Raw genomic sequence first — 15,996 nt, 5'->3', positions numbered from 1 at the left:
CATAACATATGTATAGCATAACAATGTCCCCTGAAAACAGAAAAAAAGGTAAAGCGTAAATAAACAAATACAGTTAATGAGAAAAGGAAGGAGGTCAGTTCTGAACATTTCTGACATTCCACATCTCAAAGCAGCAGCAACGGCAGGATATTCTTCAGGGGAAAAGGCCACTCCACTCAGGGCCTCCGGACGGAGCAAGACCCCGCTGGGAGCCCCCTTCTCCCTACTGGCTACTAGTCTACGCTGGAGGGACTAGCCCAGTGCCCGCCAACAAGAGGAAGAACACATTAAAGAAAGAATTCGGAACATTGGCGAGCAAGGCCATTGTTCGACCTGGCTCGAGTAAACAAGCAGGAGAAGAGTGTGTACTGTGTATGTGAAAGCCAGAGGGGGGGGGGGGGGGGGGGGGGGGGGGAGAGAGAGAGAGAGAGAGAGAGAGAGAGAGAGAGAGAGAGAGGACAATTTACTAGAGTGGAAAGCAAAGCTGTGTTCCTCTTCATGGGACACTGGCATTTCCTGTAAAGAGAGGCTGATGGATATTTCTGGGAGACTGGTCAGAGCTCTTTGTTTTCCCCAATATTCACTCTTCACTAAATAGCCCTGTTATGTTGTGATGAAAATCTATGCTCCACAGACAGTCGACTTTACACTGAGGTGATCTACAGATTCAGGAGAAATTAAGCAATCGGTCAGCCTTCAATCGAGGCATGGCCAGACTACGTAACAATTTTTATTTCTTGTTTTTGCAATGGCAGATTTGTTTGGTTTCTAGACTAAATCAAGGCCACACACACACACACACACTTGCGCAAGCAGAGCAATCGGCTGCGTATGTCGGTGGCGTCGCTCGGCCAATCATGGATCAAGTACTGTATGTATTGGTGGCGTCGGCCAATCAGGGTTTGGCTGATGACGTAACTAAGTTTGGTGATCGGCTGGGTATGTTATTGACATACAATGAATGGAGAATTTTACGTTATAGTGTCTGAGCTAATGGCGTCTATTTTATCCCATTCTGACCGGGCACCCATTTTGGTGTCAGCATCATGTTATGCTTTAGCTATTTAAAAATAGCAGATCTACAAGCTCATATCGCGCCACCGAGTGGCGCGATACGAGCTTGTAGGTCTGCTATTTTTGAAAAAAATCGAAGAACGACTGACATTTTTAGAATCTGATCTCAGGTCAGAATGGGTTCATCAGACCAGTGTGTGTCCGGCGGAAACCTCGTATGAATCTGATCTCAGGTCAGGATGGGTTATATCATAAAATAGACGGAGGATAAGGACGTTCCTCACGTCACACGGGTGTGATTCTTACATCACACGTTCCTTTTATTTTCTGAGATCCTAGTGCTCTTGTGTTATAACTGATTTTCCCTCACGGGATCAATAAAGGTCTATCTATTTAGCCTCTCTGATTGCAATGTGGTTATCAGAGTACTTTCCCAACCAGTTTTGTGACACAATATGACATTGTTCACTTAATGTAACCTTAAAGTAACCTTCTGTGTCAACTATCTTAAGGTCAGGTTTTAACGTTGGCAGGCATAACATCGGTTACTGTTCTTAGGGGCAAATAACAACAAAAAACAAGTGGGATAAAAATGAACATTTATTTGTCTTTGATACATTTCGCAATTCATGCCATCAATATTACTCATATGAATGTAAAGTCCAGAAGGACAAGTGCAAACCTGCCTGAAATTTATGAACAGAGACCAGGAATGGGTTTCACAAGTAAAAGGTACAAAATCACGTTTTATCATACAATGCTCAAAGTTTTTAGCAAACAATATTTTACAGATTAATCTTAACACACAATATATACATTTCAGTACTTTCGTTTGGATAGATTCTTACGAATAGATTTTCTTCTCCCCAACATCCATCTGAAGGCAAACCTACTGTATCTATTTCAGCTCTTCACAGAGTGAAGAATTCTTCAGTTGACAGATAATTAAATCCATAGATTGAAAATGGCAACCATGTAATGAGAAAGGTTGTGCGACTTGTGCAATAGTAATTATTGACATTAAGCATTTTTAAATAAAAAAACCCAAACTGAAACATCATCAAATATGTGGTCAATAAAGTGGCACTTAATGAAGAAGAGTATGGCTATGGCAACTGCTGGTGGAGAATTGTGTACAAATAATTTCACTTCTCACCATTACATGGAGTCTAATGATGAACTGAAAGTGCTCAAGATTGTCCTACAAAATAATAATTATAGTAAATATGTGTTAACATTGGGCAGGGATGGGGCTTTGTAAAGGAGCTGAAATGACAAAAACAAAAATAAATAAACAGATGGTGGAATATTTATGCCATGGAGTATAGGATCATCGTCTTCATTGTCATCGTCAAACCTTACTTCCTTCATCAACAAAGCGCATCATGGAAGGCACGTCTGAATTAGTCTTCGGGTTGAGCGTTGTGTTGCCGATGAGCATGAGTGATGTTATTTCCCCTGGAAGAAAACAGCCACCATCCTTAGCATTTCTGCGTATAAGTTATCTTCCTGTAGGCACCAGGAGCCAGTGCTTTCCTTTGGGCAGGTTGGTACACCCGGGCGGCCCACAGAAGAGTTCAGTTCTGGTGCCAGAGTGCAACCTCTGCTCTTGTGGACCAACAAACGCTCCGCCAGCTCTGCTCTCGAGACAGGGCTTCGTCCCGCTGCCTGCCCACATAATTACACCCATCATCAGCAGGAGCAGCATGCGTCATTCACACAGACACATACACACCCGCACGTGTCAATAGACACACAGATTAGCTTGCAGACCTCTTGTCTGTTACAGCATTAGCAGCAGCAGCAGCAAACAGCGCGTGTACAGCATCCCACACAGATATAGCTATAGCATGGCTCTGAAATCTGAATGCGTCAGCCCCAATGGGTCTCAACGGCCACGATCGTGGGTAAGTTCGTTTAGACACTCTCGGAGAGTCTGAGAGTCAGTCACGTGGCTCAGCAGATGAGACCGTGCTGGATGTCAGTCCGGGTGGGGAACTGGGCTTCGCTGAAGGAGAATGTGTTGCGCCCCGTCTTCAGCTCGCCCTGGCCCGGGAACGTGAGGAACGAGCCAATTATGTCCAGCTCGGGGGACGGCGCGGGACTCTCTGGCTCCGATTCCGATTGGCTCGTCTCTGGCTCGTCCATGGAGGAGGCAGTGGAGGTGTGGATGTGGGTGTGGGTGAGGGTGTGTGAGCTCAGCCACGGGTGGGTGAGGCATTCTTCTGCCGTGGCTCTTTTCCTGTACACAACAAAACAACAGTGGGTGAGTGGAAATTCCCAAATAGTTTGCAAAACCGGTTACATTGTCGGTATCTTTCAAGTCACCCAGTGCCCTTCTCCCACATGCTATCCACTATTCCTTTTCAACATTTCCGAAAAGAAAAACTTCAAATGTTCTAAAATAAATTCCCTCCCTTGTAGAATTAGTCACCCACTCAGGAATTTTCCATTTTTACTCCCCCTTACAACCCCCAAGCCCACCGCTAATTTGCTGCAATTAAACTACACTAACTGGAGATTATGGCATTGAATCAGAGAGAGACGCGGCTGCTACTTTTCACTGACACATTGTGGTGACAAATTAAGGGCTCCTGTGCCTGGGAGCACTTTATCAAATAGTGACAGCCGTGACGTAAAAAGGGTCTGGGAGAACTGTCGATAGACAGGCCAATGCTTCCCCCAGAGAGTGGAAACCTTCACCAGGCAGGAAGAATGCGTTGTGGTGACTATTTTAGAGACATTTCAGCAGAAAGAGTGTTGGGCCTGAAAAGATATGTCTACTGTGACTATTATGACTGGAGTTCTTTTACAAAAGGAAGCATGCCTCGTATAAATGACGTCAAACAATTACCACACACACTCACTCACAGGATGCGTTACGAACTTGAGTCACATCCTTGACACATAAATGCAGTAATTCAGGAAGCGGTGCTAGACCCTCACCTGGGGTCCTTGATGAGCAGGGATCTGATGAAGTCGACGGCCAGAGAGGAGACGCCCTCAAAGGTGTCCTGCGAGTAGTCGATGTTGACCTGGGAGATGTTGAGGAATGTCTCCTGCTTGTCCTCCCCCAGGAAAGGAGACTCACCGGTCAGCATGACGTAGGTCAGGACCCCGATACTCCTATAAGCGATAAACAGGGCGAGACGGAGAGAAGGATATTGAGTCAGGGCCAAAAACAACGTTTCTACTCTGGAGGCTGCTCTGCGACAGCAGAGGGTAATTCACAAGGTTGCATTCCACTTTCACATTCTTAGCTAATGATTAACCATACCGGCGGTGAAAGAGAAGGCCCATGCAGAAAATAATTATATATAATAATAATATAACAATAATGGGGAGTGGGGTAGAGAATGCCTCACATGGGGTCCGCTCTTTACATGGAGCTTTTATGAGGAATTAATTAATGAAAACATACACATGAAATGTATGCAAGTAACTAGCATTAGCAAGTGCTAATTGGCAGGACACTGTATTTACCCTTTATTTTTGTTTGGTGACAAATAGCTACATGTAAACGTGCTGCGTGATCTGTTACATGTCATCACCATGTCTTTTAAGGCAAACAAAAATTAAAGCACATAACAACCTTCTAACACAGAACAAAAACAATTGTGCGCACGCGGGCGCACACACACACACAGACACACGATTGTGAATTGAAGTCACATACAGTCTAATACAGATTGACAGAGCACACACAAAACAGAGAAGTAATCCTGTTATTAACTTGTACAACTCACCACATGTCTGTTGAAGTGCTGATGGGTTCATAGTTCAGAATCTCAGGGGCTGTTAACAGGAACACATGCTCCAATTAGTCTTGATAAAACACCATAACAGACACTGCACGGATATAAAACGGTTATCTTGTGAAAACGGTTATCTTGTGTCACAGAAGAGCTGCATGCTCGACTCACCCACATACTCTGGGGTACCCAGGATCTCCCTGACTTCCGTGACGTTGTCCATGCGTCTGGACAGGCCAAAGTCCACGATGCGGATGTCCCCCAGGGGTCTGGCACTGGTTAGCAGGATGTTCTGGGGCTGGAGATGACAGAGACAAAAAGCCGATTAGACGGAGGTCACACAATCTCCAGTAATAATTCAGTTTGGACAGAGCCACCCACCCGCATCTGAGATCTGCATTAACGTATAATGTGGAAAATGGATCCGAAATATTTACCCCAGTCAGGGTTGTTACATTCTGAGCTTTGTTGACATTACAGGGTGATGATATATTTGTAAAGTAAGATAGTCTTGCCACTGTGTAGACGACAGAATGCCCAATGGCCCCGTAGTGAACCGTAGTGAATGGTACATACTTTTAGATCTAGATGGACCACATTGGAGCGATGTAGGCAGGCCACACCAGTTAGGATCTGTCTGACCAGCCTGATCACATCCGTCTCTGTGAAGGCCTCGTCGTTTTCAGCAACACACTGGTTGAAGATCTCTCCACCCGCAGCACTGAAGAGAGCAGAGGAAGGAAAGGCCCAAACAAAAATGAGGATAAGTCGAGTAAAAAAGAACTTCATGGACAAACTCCACCTCGATGGCGTTTAACTTGGCTCACTTTCACTTCAGCTTATTCCATTTTTACTTCTCATAATAAATTGTACCATGTATAGTGAGAGTACGCCCTTCCTCTCCATCCATATTCATCGCACGTCATCAGGACGACAATGGCAAATTCCAACCTATTCCGTTAGCAGTACAATCTAGCCCTATGTCCTCGTTAAAAAAATAAAATTACATAATTTAGCACACCGCCTGTCGGCGCCCCCAAACCACCCCGTTAGTGTACTTTGGCTGGGAGAAACAAGGTCCATTCAAACCCACACAGCATGTCATTTCTACATAAATCAGAGAGCCATTAGGTACCACACCTCTCAACGTCAGTGGCTCCCTGACCCCAGGTTTATGAGGGCAGATACGCCAGCTTGCACAAGCTCCAGATAACAACCCTGATCAGATAACGGAACAGAACAAAACAAAACAAAACGAACCCAGAAGGAAAATATACCTACAATACATTTAAAAAAAACACACACAGCTCCTGTCCTGGAATAGACCCCAAAACTCCAGTGGATGCAGAAGGGAATTATAATTAGCTGGAGGTATAAATCCCAGTCTGGAACGCTCCCAATGGATCTTGGATTACCAACACCTGAGCAGGCCCCAGGTTAGTGATTAGGGATTATCCCGGTCTTTGGCAACACTTTTTAGTAAAGCTAATTATAAAAATCAAGTTGACTTCTTCTCATTGTTGTGAAAATCGGTGTGCTTGTGTAACAATGTTCAACGAACTGGAGACATGGTGGATTTACGTCGGATGCTCCACAATCACATCAGTACCTAAAGCCGACAGGTTAGCTCCGAAAAGCATAACCATGTGTGAGGGATTTCTCCATCTTCAGAGGAAATTCTGTGACCCAGCCCTGGCACATTATATTGTTACATAACTATCACCACACAATCCCTCGTTATAGCCTTGCACCCCTGCCTGCACTCTTTACCGTCCTCAGCTGTGAAAATAACAGCACCACCCACCCCACTTATACTGAGGCGTTTAGGAGCACAGGAGGGCTCCCAACAAATATCCCTGCACTGGCACAAATACATACAGAGAATACAAGGAGGGCCTGGTGCTGTGATTTGGGAACAGGAAATGAGACACACATGAATGTGCTTTGAAGCATATCTTTTATATGAATGTTGAAAACGGCGCATTGGGGAGGGGAGCATGCAGTATACTGTAAGGGTACTCATTGCAGTCACTGAGCCATTCCATGTGTTGGCCGTTAGTTATCATATTAATCAGTCAATATGCACATTCAAACTAAATCTTACCAGGGTGTTTTCATCTATAATGACATGCCCAAAATAGGGATGCCAGGTTGTAAGTGGTTAGACTGCAGCAGAAGAGGCTAAATGCATAGTTTTAAGAACTTAACGTGTAAGTTCAACAGGCTGAAGATATCCCAGCCAAACACTTGATACATCTCTAGGCGTCTAAACATTGTTTCTCTTCTCCCTCAATAGAGTTAATGGCCTCACTCACTACTTCAATGTTTAAGTGGACATTCTCCCCCGGATGAATTTCACACTAACTAACCACATTACAGCCAAGTCAAGAGTTGAGAGGAGGACCAGAAAAGCCATCAGCTCTGATTAAGAGTAGCCTAGTAGTTTATAGTACTAAATTTACCCTCTTAATTATGTAAGTGAGAGTTTAAAGATGTCTTCTTGAGGACAATTTGGGTGGTCACTGATAAAAGCACGCTGTTGGCTGACTTTGATCTTTGGACATTACATTATGCAATTAGTGAGTTCAGTACTGCTCTGACATAATGACTTTTTGTACTTTATCAAAGAAAAAAAAAGAAAAACGTTAATTTTTTTAAAGAAATATAAAGGGTAGGGAGTGAAAAATAAGGAATTCATTTAGAAATAAATCAAACAAAGAAAGGCATTTTTGGGAGAATGAGAAGGAACTAAAAAAAATCTGATTATGCTCAACAGAATTACTGTTGGAATTACGCAAAGTAGAGAGCCATGGAAAAATGTATGGTGCCAGATCAACCGAGAGTTTAAGTGATAGCATTTTCATAAACATAGGCTGTAGCTTTTAGATCCATGTCAGCGATTCAGAGCTGGCCTTGGCTGGCTACGCAATCTGTGATTCTGGCCTCATAGTTCCCAGGCTTCGTGCAGGATTTGGGACGTCAGCGGCTCTTTATCTGCTTATTTACTCAATGTTATTGAGTTCAAATTCATCTTGCCTGAGAGGTCTGTTTTCACGTGTATATGCACCTTGTATCATCTGAAAACAGGGAGTCAATTATATTGGTACGGTTGAATAAGAACGTCTAGACGTAAATAGTGGCAACGTGATCTACAGTAACTTTATGCTACAGTCAGATGAAGGCCCGGGTACATGAAACTATTGGAAATTATATTAGGTCCAATCATAGAGTTATATATAAAATAGACTAGGGTGGACTGCCCCACCCCCACTTTTCATTTCAATGGAAGTTGCTCAGTGGCGTTTGAAGGACCCGGAAGAACACTCTACTTCTGCATTTTCTCGATGCACTTCCGCATTTAGAGTTTGACACCAGATGCGGACGTGCTAACGAGCGCTCCATGTTAAACCCCAGCTACAGGGGGTTTACTTGTGCTACATGCACCGCTCGCCTGCAGTTCCAGCTTTGTCCAGTAGAGTGGGGTGGCTTCAACGTTGGCCAGCCGCTCTGGGGGCTTGGGTCCAATTGGTTTCACATCTCTCTGATGCAGGTTCATTTTGCCATCACAGTGGCCCTTTCTCTGACTAGTTATTATGTAGGGGTTTCTGTGGCGTTTAGATGGACTGAGCTACACTCGCAGAGATGATGAGAATTCAGGTTCTCACTTCTATTTCTTTGACATTACCAGGGATGTGGTTGTGGCCGTGCGAGCGATGAGTGTGTGTGTGTGTGAGTCATGTTTGCACACTTTATGCCAGTGTGCTGCTTTTGAGGCCCCTCGACTCTTTACTGCTTAACATTACAACCCACAGGAAATGGAAAATGGTCCTACTGGTCTGCTGTCATTAAAACCCACACTGAGGTCAGCTTGGTTGGTAGATGAAGCTCTTCGACAGCCAAGGGTCTTGCAGTAATACAGGGTACGTGCATGCATAAAGTGAGTGGAAAATTGAGTTGCAAATCGAGTTTAATGTCATTTAACGTTGTTTAATGCAATCAGATAGGATTTTCTGTTTGGATGTATGGACTGTCAAGGCCAGAAAGTATTTTTTGACAATATGCTTTCCTGCATAACTTCCAGGTATGATGATGATGTCACACGCATACGCATACCCTCTATTGTAGGGTTTTAAATACATGTGCAACTACACAACACAAAGAGAACAAACGTGTGTCATTTAAAAAAAGCAGTGGTTGGATGAACTCAAATTATATAATATAATAATCAAGCTCTTCTTTTTTCCCCCAGTGCAACTCGTTGGGCTAGTTGACCTACTGCTCTGTTTTCTCTGCAGGCATGCAGGGGTGAACTGTGGTGCTACTTCCTCTTTCACACTTCAGTCAGAGGTCAAACACAGACCCCCCCCCCCCCCACACACACACACACACACACATCAACCCCCATAGAAAAGCCTTTGTTCTGTGGGAGCATTCCAAGTCTGCGATGGGGATGACAGGGTGAAACTGGGGGAGCTTCCTGCCCCTCTCTGTGTAGCGGGCAGTTCATGGGAATCATGGGCAGCCGGGTCAGAGGAGGACAGACGGGGTCTTTTGGCGTAATTGCTCGGTACCAACTAACTGTCTATAATGATGCTAGAGAGGTCATTTAAGTTTTAAGATGCTAACTGTTCTCACCAAAATCCTAATTAAAATCTTATTAGCAAAGTCATGGAAGATGTGGATAGTGTCATGTGACGCACCACCACCACCAGACCAGACAAGCACAGTGAAGCACCCTGAACTCCCGATCGGTCAGACTGTGGCTAGGATTCCACTGGTAACCACTAACCAAAGCACCTGTGTAAGTGTGTATTAGGCTATTAGCGAGCCTTCCTTGAGATACAAGGAGTATTATAGTAAACAGTCTCTGTTGAAGATAATGGTGGGTGTTTTCAGCAGTGACCGTCCTTATCCATAGTGTCATCCATAATTAGTGAGATTGAGCCCATGTGCTTATTAGGCAGACAGAGATACCTGCATTCTGATTTGATTTGAATTAATCTTGACTTGACATGCCAATATTGTTCCACCTCCCTTTTCCCCTCAAATTTAGTTTTGCAATAAATTAATTTGAATAGCTGAAAGTAAAGTAGTTTATGGTATTCGAACCACACCAGCTGCCGTTGCACAATATTACCAAAAACATCTCACTGACAAAGTTGCTGTGCATAGTAGTAAGCAGCATCCGGTTTCTCTACATTCATATTTAAATGGCAAGTTTCTGACAGTCACTTAGAGTTCCTCAGTTACGAGAATTAGAAGTGTTGTGGTTAAGATTAGCATATCCACTAACCACAGGGGAGAAAGAATATCCTTATACGGTAATAGCGTTCATGCGCGCAAGTGTGTGTGTGTGTGCATGCGTGTGTGTGTGTGAGAAGCTAGATTCTATCTAGTCTGACACTTCTCAAAACAAAAACCCAGAACTAACGCTCCCGTCACTCCGCATCCTCCTGCCTACGTAAGATCAGACCTGTGGTTCTTCTCAACCATGCTAACTCCACAAAAGTCCCTATTAGGCAGAAAACTCTGACTTTTGAGAGTTCTGAGTAAGGCCGTTTGGTTCAATCAGAGCTTGTGCACGTACACCCAAGAAAACCTGAAGCGATGGAAAGTTTCCACTGTGTGACACATACATGGTTTCTCATTTCCCCCACTTGATTATGAACCTTATCATTTCATCCCAGTTTTCCTGGCAACAATACACTGCGGCAGCACAGAACGTTTAACATTGCCCAAATTCACCAATGTTAAAGACTGTAATAGTTTGGTGCATCAGTCTGAACAAAAACATGGAGAGACGGGTGCAGCACTAAGTTCCGACCAGTCATTGGTCCGACAACCTACCTCAAACCCTAACCTAACCCTAACCGCAAGCACGGAGCAGCGTGTGTTTTGCCTTTTTTTTTTTTTTAAGTTTAAAGCTTTTTATTCAGCATAGAAGAGGGGTATAGTATATGTTCGCCAACCTTAACGCGTGTTCGCCAACCTTAATCCGGTCGTTTTCTGCATGTCGGACCAATGACTAGTCGGAAAAGCGTACGGACCCCGGAGAGACAAGTGGACAAAAAACTGTGATGGATATTTATTATCAGTTATGTCCTTTAACATAAAAACTCAGCTCAATGTAAGTCAGTGGAATGTTGACTGAAATGGACGCTCTCAGAGTTAAATTGATACAGAGGATTGTACTGCAATACTGAGTGCTGTGTACTGTATATACGTTTGTTGTCTTACCATTCCAGAACCAGGATGATCTCAGTGTTGGTTTCGTAGACCTCGTGCAGTGCCACCACGTAGGGATTAGCCTCAGCTGATTCCAGGACAGCGATCTCGTTTAGGATGTCCGCGCGGCAGTCCTCGCCCTTGCGCCGCTTTCGAAGAAACTTGGCGGCGTGTTCCTGCCCCGTTGACTTCTCCATGCACTTCTTCACCACCGCAAACTTTCCCCTGGCGAAGAGGAGGGGGGAGACAGATTGGTGAGGGTGAGATGGAATAATCATAACCACATTGCTGGCTTCTCAAATATGTTTGGTCGGAGACTGTCGTCTTCCACATCCAAACAGTCAGTAGCGCATCAAATAATACAAGAGTGTACGATTGTGACTCACTACGATTAAAATACTTTTGTACTATAAGAACAGGTAAAGTGCATGGTCATGAAAAAGGTTACCACGCAAGATTCTTATGAAAGATCTCTGTGTGACCATTGACCACAAGTGGAGTAGATGGTGTTAAAGCAATAAAATCATATATATGAGGTGGTGAACGCTGCTGTAGTAAAGGAACTAGTTTCTTATGTCATTTGACAATCAAGAGAGAGATTATCGTCCACTCTCTCCTCTTCCTCTGGCCTTCAGGATAGCCTGACATGCAGCAGATAAGACTGACAGTTGGGGGTAGAGTTTCTGAACGGTGGGCAGGGCAGGGACCCGATAATACTATTTCATAGGTCAAGTACAAAAGACACAAGATGCAACAGCTGGACTTGTAAGATGCCCCCCACTCCCTGAAAGAGAGAGAGACAGTTGTGACTGAGAGAAAAGTAGAACAATAGATCAACTACAACTACCGTTCTACAATCTCATAAATGTCATCGCATTCAGCTATTTTTTGGCTGCATATGCATGTTGTACGTTGATGGATTCACAGGAGGTGCTGAGGGTCAGCCGAGGGTGTGGGCAGGATGTCCGATGTGTGTAGAATCGTCTTTCTCTGTCTAGCACTCCACAATCGCCAGCTGTGCCTCCCACGCTGATAATGAGGCCTTGTCCACTTCCCCATTCTTACATTTGACAGCAGCGGGGGACAAATGGAATTCTCCCAACGCCTCCACCCAGACCCTTGGCAAGGCCCTGCTTCTCTTTTAGGTTGGCCGGCAGACAAAAGCCTGGGCAGGCTGACCGGTCGGCCAACACAGCAGCCCCCTAACCCAGGAGGACCACCCACCTGACCAGTCTGCAGAGCTGGACGGGCCAGGCAGGGGGTCACTGGCGCTACAGCCCGAGTGGAGCCTTGAAAGTACCCCCAGCTTTAGAAGGGAGATCGTAACCCCGCTGACTACTATGTCCATTTGGTATCTGTCAAGTCAAAAGACAGCAACATTTAGATTTATGTTACCGACTTCAAAAGCATCTCTAATTAAATGTACAAGATTTTTTTTAAGTGTGTATGGCAAACAAAGGGCACTGAATAAAAGTGTTTACTTTAAACAGTGATGAGTTTATATTTGCACCATTCAAACTATGATGTGAGCCGTGCAGAACATGAAAGCAAGCTCATAGCACGTTTGGTCATGATGGTGGTCATTTTCCCACAGGGCTTTACTCTCTAGGACCTCTGTTGTTGTGGTCCAAATCTCAGCTACTATTGTGAGGCCAAAGTCCGGTTCTGTTGGCTGGCACAAGGGGATCTCAGATCCGAGTCTATGAGGCTTGTTCCGTCTCTCACTGCATTCTCACAGTCTCCAAAGAGAACTGCGAAGACTCGTTGCACAAAATGAAAAGGAAAAACTCTGTCAAGAGGCTTTCTTCAATTTCTGCCATTTGCCAAGTTCAGAGGCACTTGCTGAGGGACGGCATACGGACTGAAAAGACACCGACGCTGCAAGAAGCAGCAGGAGGCTACTGGGAGCAAGGAACAACAGGAGGCCTTTCAAAGGCTAACAACAGGTCAAGGGTTACTAAACACAGCCTTCTTGAGGGGAGGGATGCAGCATTCACACCTTACAACTGGCAGAAGCAGCAACAGTTTCTCCTGTGTATATACGTCATAAAATCGAAAGTGCTTTAATTCAATGTTTGGCACGTGGGAATATGCTATTTTAAGTTTGCCGTTAAAGAACACACGGTTCTCCTTTAGCTCTACTCTCAGACCAAACTCAGACTACCACTAATAAGTGCTTTCTCAAACATCCTGCATTGACTCTTATGAAGATCACACACCTAATTTGCTTGTCAGTCTCGGTTACGTGTCTGTAATTGGTGTCTCATCAAATATGACTGCAAAACCCTCCTAAGAACCCCCCCCACAAACTGCAGCGGTAGAAATTGAGAAATTGGTTGACCTGCGTTCTGTCTTCCTCAAAGACAGAGTGACTTGCGTATATTTACACACACACACACACACGCACGCACACGCACACGCACACGCACACGCACACACACACACACACACACACACACTTGAAGCCTGATCTGAGGATGTTGCTCGGTCAAAGTACTGTGAAGAGGATGGAGGCAGCCGAGGGATGGAGGCCCGGGGGTGTATAGAGCCTGCTACACAGCTAGTGGTGTAAAGTAGGCCTACCTATAAGTACATTTACTCAAGTACTGTACTTATGTACAATTTTGAGGTATTTTCACTTTACTGGAGTATATCTCAGAGGCAAATACACGTTTACTCCATTACAATTATTGAAATAATATAGTTACTGTTACTTTGTAGATTGATTATTACAAAATATACATTACCACTTCAGCTGGCCATTTGAAAATAGCCTCCAAGCCCACAATACCTCGCAACACATTGTGAGCTTGTAGATCTGCTATTTTCAAAAGACTTGTATACATTGATAACTTGTGAAACAGGCCATTCGGCATAATGAGTTTCTACCTTTGGTATACATTTTCATACCAATACTTTCATACTTTACTATTTTGAGGGTTTCTACATTGCAGAATTGATACTTTTACTTAAGTACTTTTTCCACCACTGACTACAATACAGCATACTCTGCACATCCAGCTCTCTGCCAACTCCCCAAACCCTGGCTGCTGTCCCGGGATGTCCCATGGTGTCTGACAAGGAAATCTGGCTGCTAGTGCTACCAACTGGCACACACGCACTCTTTATTTAGCCTCTTCCACACAGTGGGGAAAATACAGGAACACAAGCAAACTTCCTGCGAAAACTGGAGTTATATGGATGGACGCAGTCGCAGGATATTCACACAATACCAGCTGTTGACAAGAAGTATGCAGTGATGACTTATTTATCATCATCACTGAACGTTGTTGGACTCATTGTGTGGAAAATTACTTTTAGGACTCTGGAAACCCCCAATTCAGCACCCTTGGAATGTGAAACTCAGAATGTGGATTCAAATACAATACATGTATTTGAATGTATTAGATGTAAAGTATTAGGATGTCTAGGGGGGAGGGGAGGGGGTGGCTTATGTTAATTGACATTGCCTCCCATTCTATCCATGGGACAGGTTGAGGCAGAAGGAGACATGATTGGCAGGTTTGCCTGACTGGCGACAATCGTTAAGATTACAGTAGACCTATATTGTATTATGTCCCAAATTCAAATAAATAAGATTGTGAAGAGACTGGGCTGAAAAAAAGAGGGATTTGATTGAGGCAGACCTATCATTTAAAAACTATTGCAAACTGCAATACTAACGACGTATTCGTAATATTCGTGATATTTTGGTGCGTTCAAAACATGACTTATTTAATGAAAACAGTTGCGTGCGGGACGTGTCCATAAAATCGACGAGTGACATAATTCAGAGTCAGACAGGATAGGCTACTATTCAAGACAAGTCATCTCACATTAACCACACTGCTCGCGGGGCATAGTTTGGACCCAAGAGGTGCTCAATTAACACGTTTCTTATGTGCACATGCGGAAAGAAACCACAGTAATTGAATTTTAATATGCTGACAGACAGGAGTTACAAACTTGTCAAACAACTGTGTCAACTGTCAAACCGTGGATCACCGGCCGTTTTTCATTCGATGGACAAAGTCCATCATCATTGTTAAATATTAACCATGATTCAAGCAGCAAACTCACCTGCCCAATTCTCTGCCAACTAACTCGTAATTCGCAGTGAAAGGTACGTCGGTCCGTATTCGCGTGTGGATTTTTGTCACCATTCCGTTCTTATTCCTCATGGTTGAATCTGGCATTGTAGTCTGTCTGATTGAAGCAAAAATAACTTTATTTTACACACACAAAAAAAGTATGTCGAGTTTAGGATCCGCCAAGTAAATACTTGCATGAACTTAGAACAAAAAAATTGCAACCCTGCAACAACTGTCTCGAATCACGATAACGATATAATCCAAGTAAAGATCAGGTCAAGAGATGATCAGGTCATTGGGACAATGGGACTTGTCGCCTGTAGCATACACAAGCAGCTGAGAGACGGTGCGTTGAGTTTGGTTTGAATGCTACTATACACATTCCTCACGATAAACTGCTTCCCTGGGCCAGCCCTCTTCAGTGACGCTCAGCCCTGGAAGCCAATGGTAAGTGTAGTCTGACAGAGAAAGAGACCCACATCCATCATGACACAAGACAGACAGACAGACAGACAGACAGGAGAGATGAGCCATCACCGGCGGCAGGAGCCACTCTATCATGTTTCACGCTGCTGCTGGTGGGTATTTTGTAGCCTAACCTACTTTTAAGATCTAAATAAAATAACAAACTAATCTCTCTCTCTCTCTCTCTCTCTCTCTCTCTCTCTCTCTCTCTCTCTCTCTCTCTCTCTCTCTCTCTCTCTCTCTCTCTCTCTCTCTCTCTCTCTCTCTTAAATTTCTTTCTTTACCAAACTCACACACATAGACAAGACAGGCTACATATTTTGTACAACTAAATAACTATACTTGTGAAAACATTCCATGGTCTTTACAGTCCTAAAGCCTACCATGACCCTAACTACTAAATGCTTACCAAGTTACCTCTAATTATTACCCTTAGCTTAATAGCCCCA

At 44.1% G+C, this 15,996-nt stretch overlaps 1 protein-coding gene across 1 annotated transcript; it reads right to left on the bottom strand.

The window, feature by feature from the left end:
* Positions 1-1,596: 1,596 nt before the first annotated feature.
* Positions 1,597-15,437, bottom strand: stk17al (serine/threonine kinase 17a like). Its single transcript, XM_083779383.1, has 7 exons — positions 15,072-15,437; positions 11,004-11,216; positions 5,343-5,487; positions 4,938-5,064; positions 4,761-4,809; positions 3,961-4,140; positions 1,597-3,256 (listed from the first exon to the last, which is right to left on the bottom strand). Exons 1-7 carry the CDS (start codon positions 15,185-15,187, stop codon positions 2,971-2,973), a joined length of 1,116 nt encoding a protein of 371 aa, XP_083635509.1. The 5' UTR covers positions 15,188-15,437; the 3' UTR covers positions 1,597-2,970.
* Between the last annotated feature and the right edge of the window lie 559 nt (positions 15,438-15,996).

The sequence above is a fragment of the Protomyctophum parallelum genome, assembly GCF_964188405.1.
Source record: "Protomyctophum parallelum genome assembly, chromosome: 13".
NCBI lineage: Eukaryota > Metazoa > Chordata > Actinopteri > Myctophiformes > Myctophidae > Protomyctophum > Protomyctophum parallelum.
Note: the sequence above shows the minus strand (reverse complement) of the source record. Positions and strands in the feature narration are given on the sequence as shown.

Coding starts and splice junctions, on each gene's coding strand:
- stk17al (XM_083779383.1), bottom strand. CDS start 15,187: ATGCCAGATTCAACCATGAGGAATAAGAACGGAATGGTGACAAAAATC. Junction 11,217..15,071: donor GTTGGCAGAGAATTGGGCAG/GTGAGTTTGCTG, acceptor CCTCTTCGCCAG/GGGAAAGTTTGCGGTGGTGA. Junction 4,810..4,937: donor GGGTACCCCAGAGTATGTGG/GTGAGTCGAGCA, acceptor TCCTGTTAACAG/CCCCTGAGATTCTGAACTAT.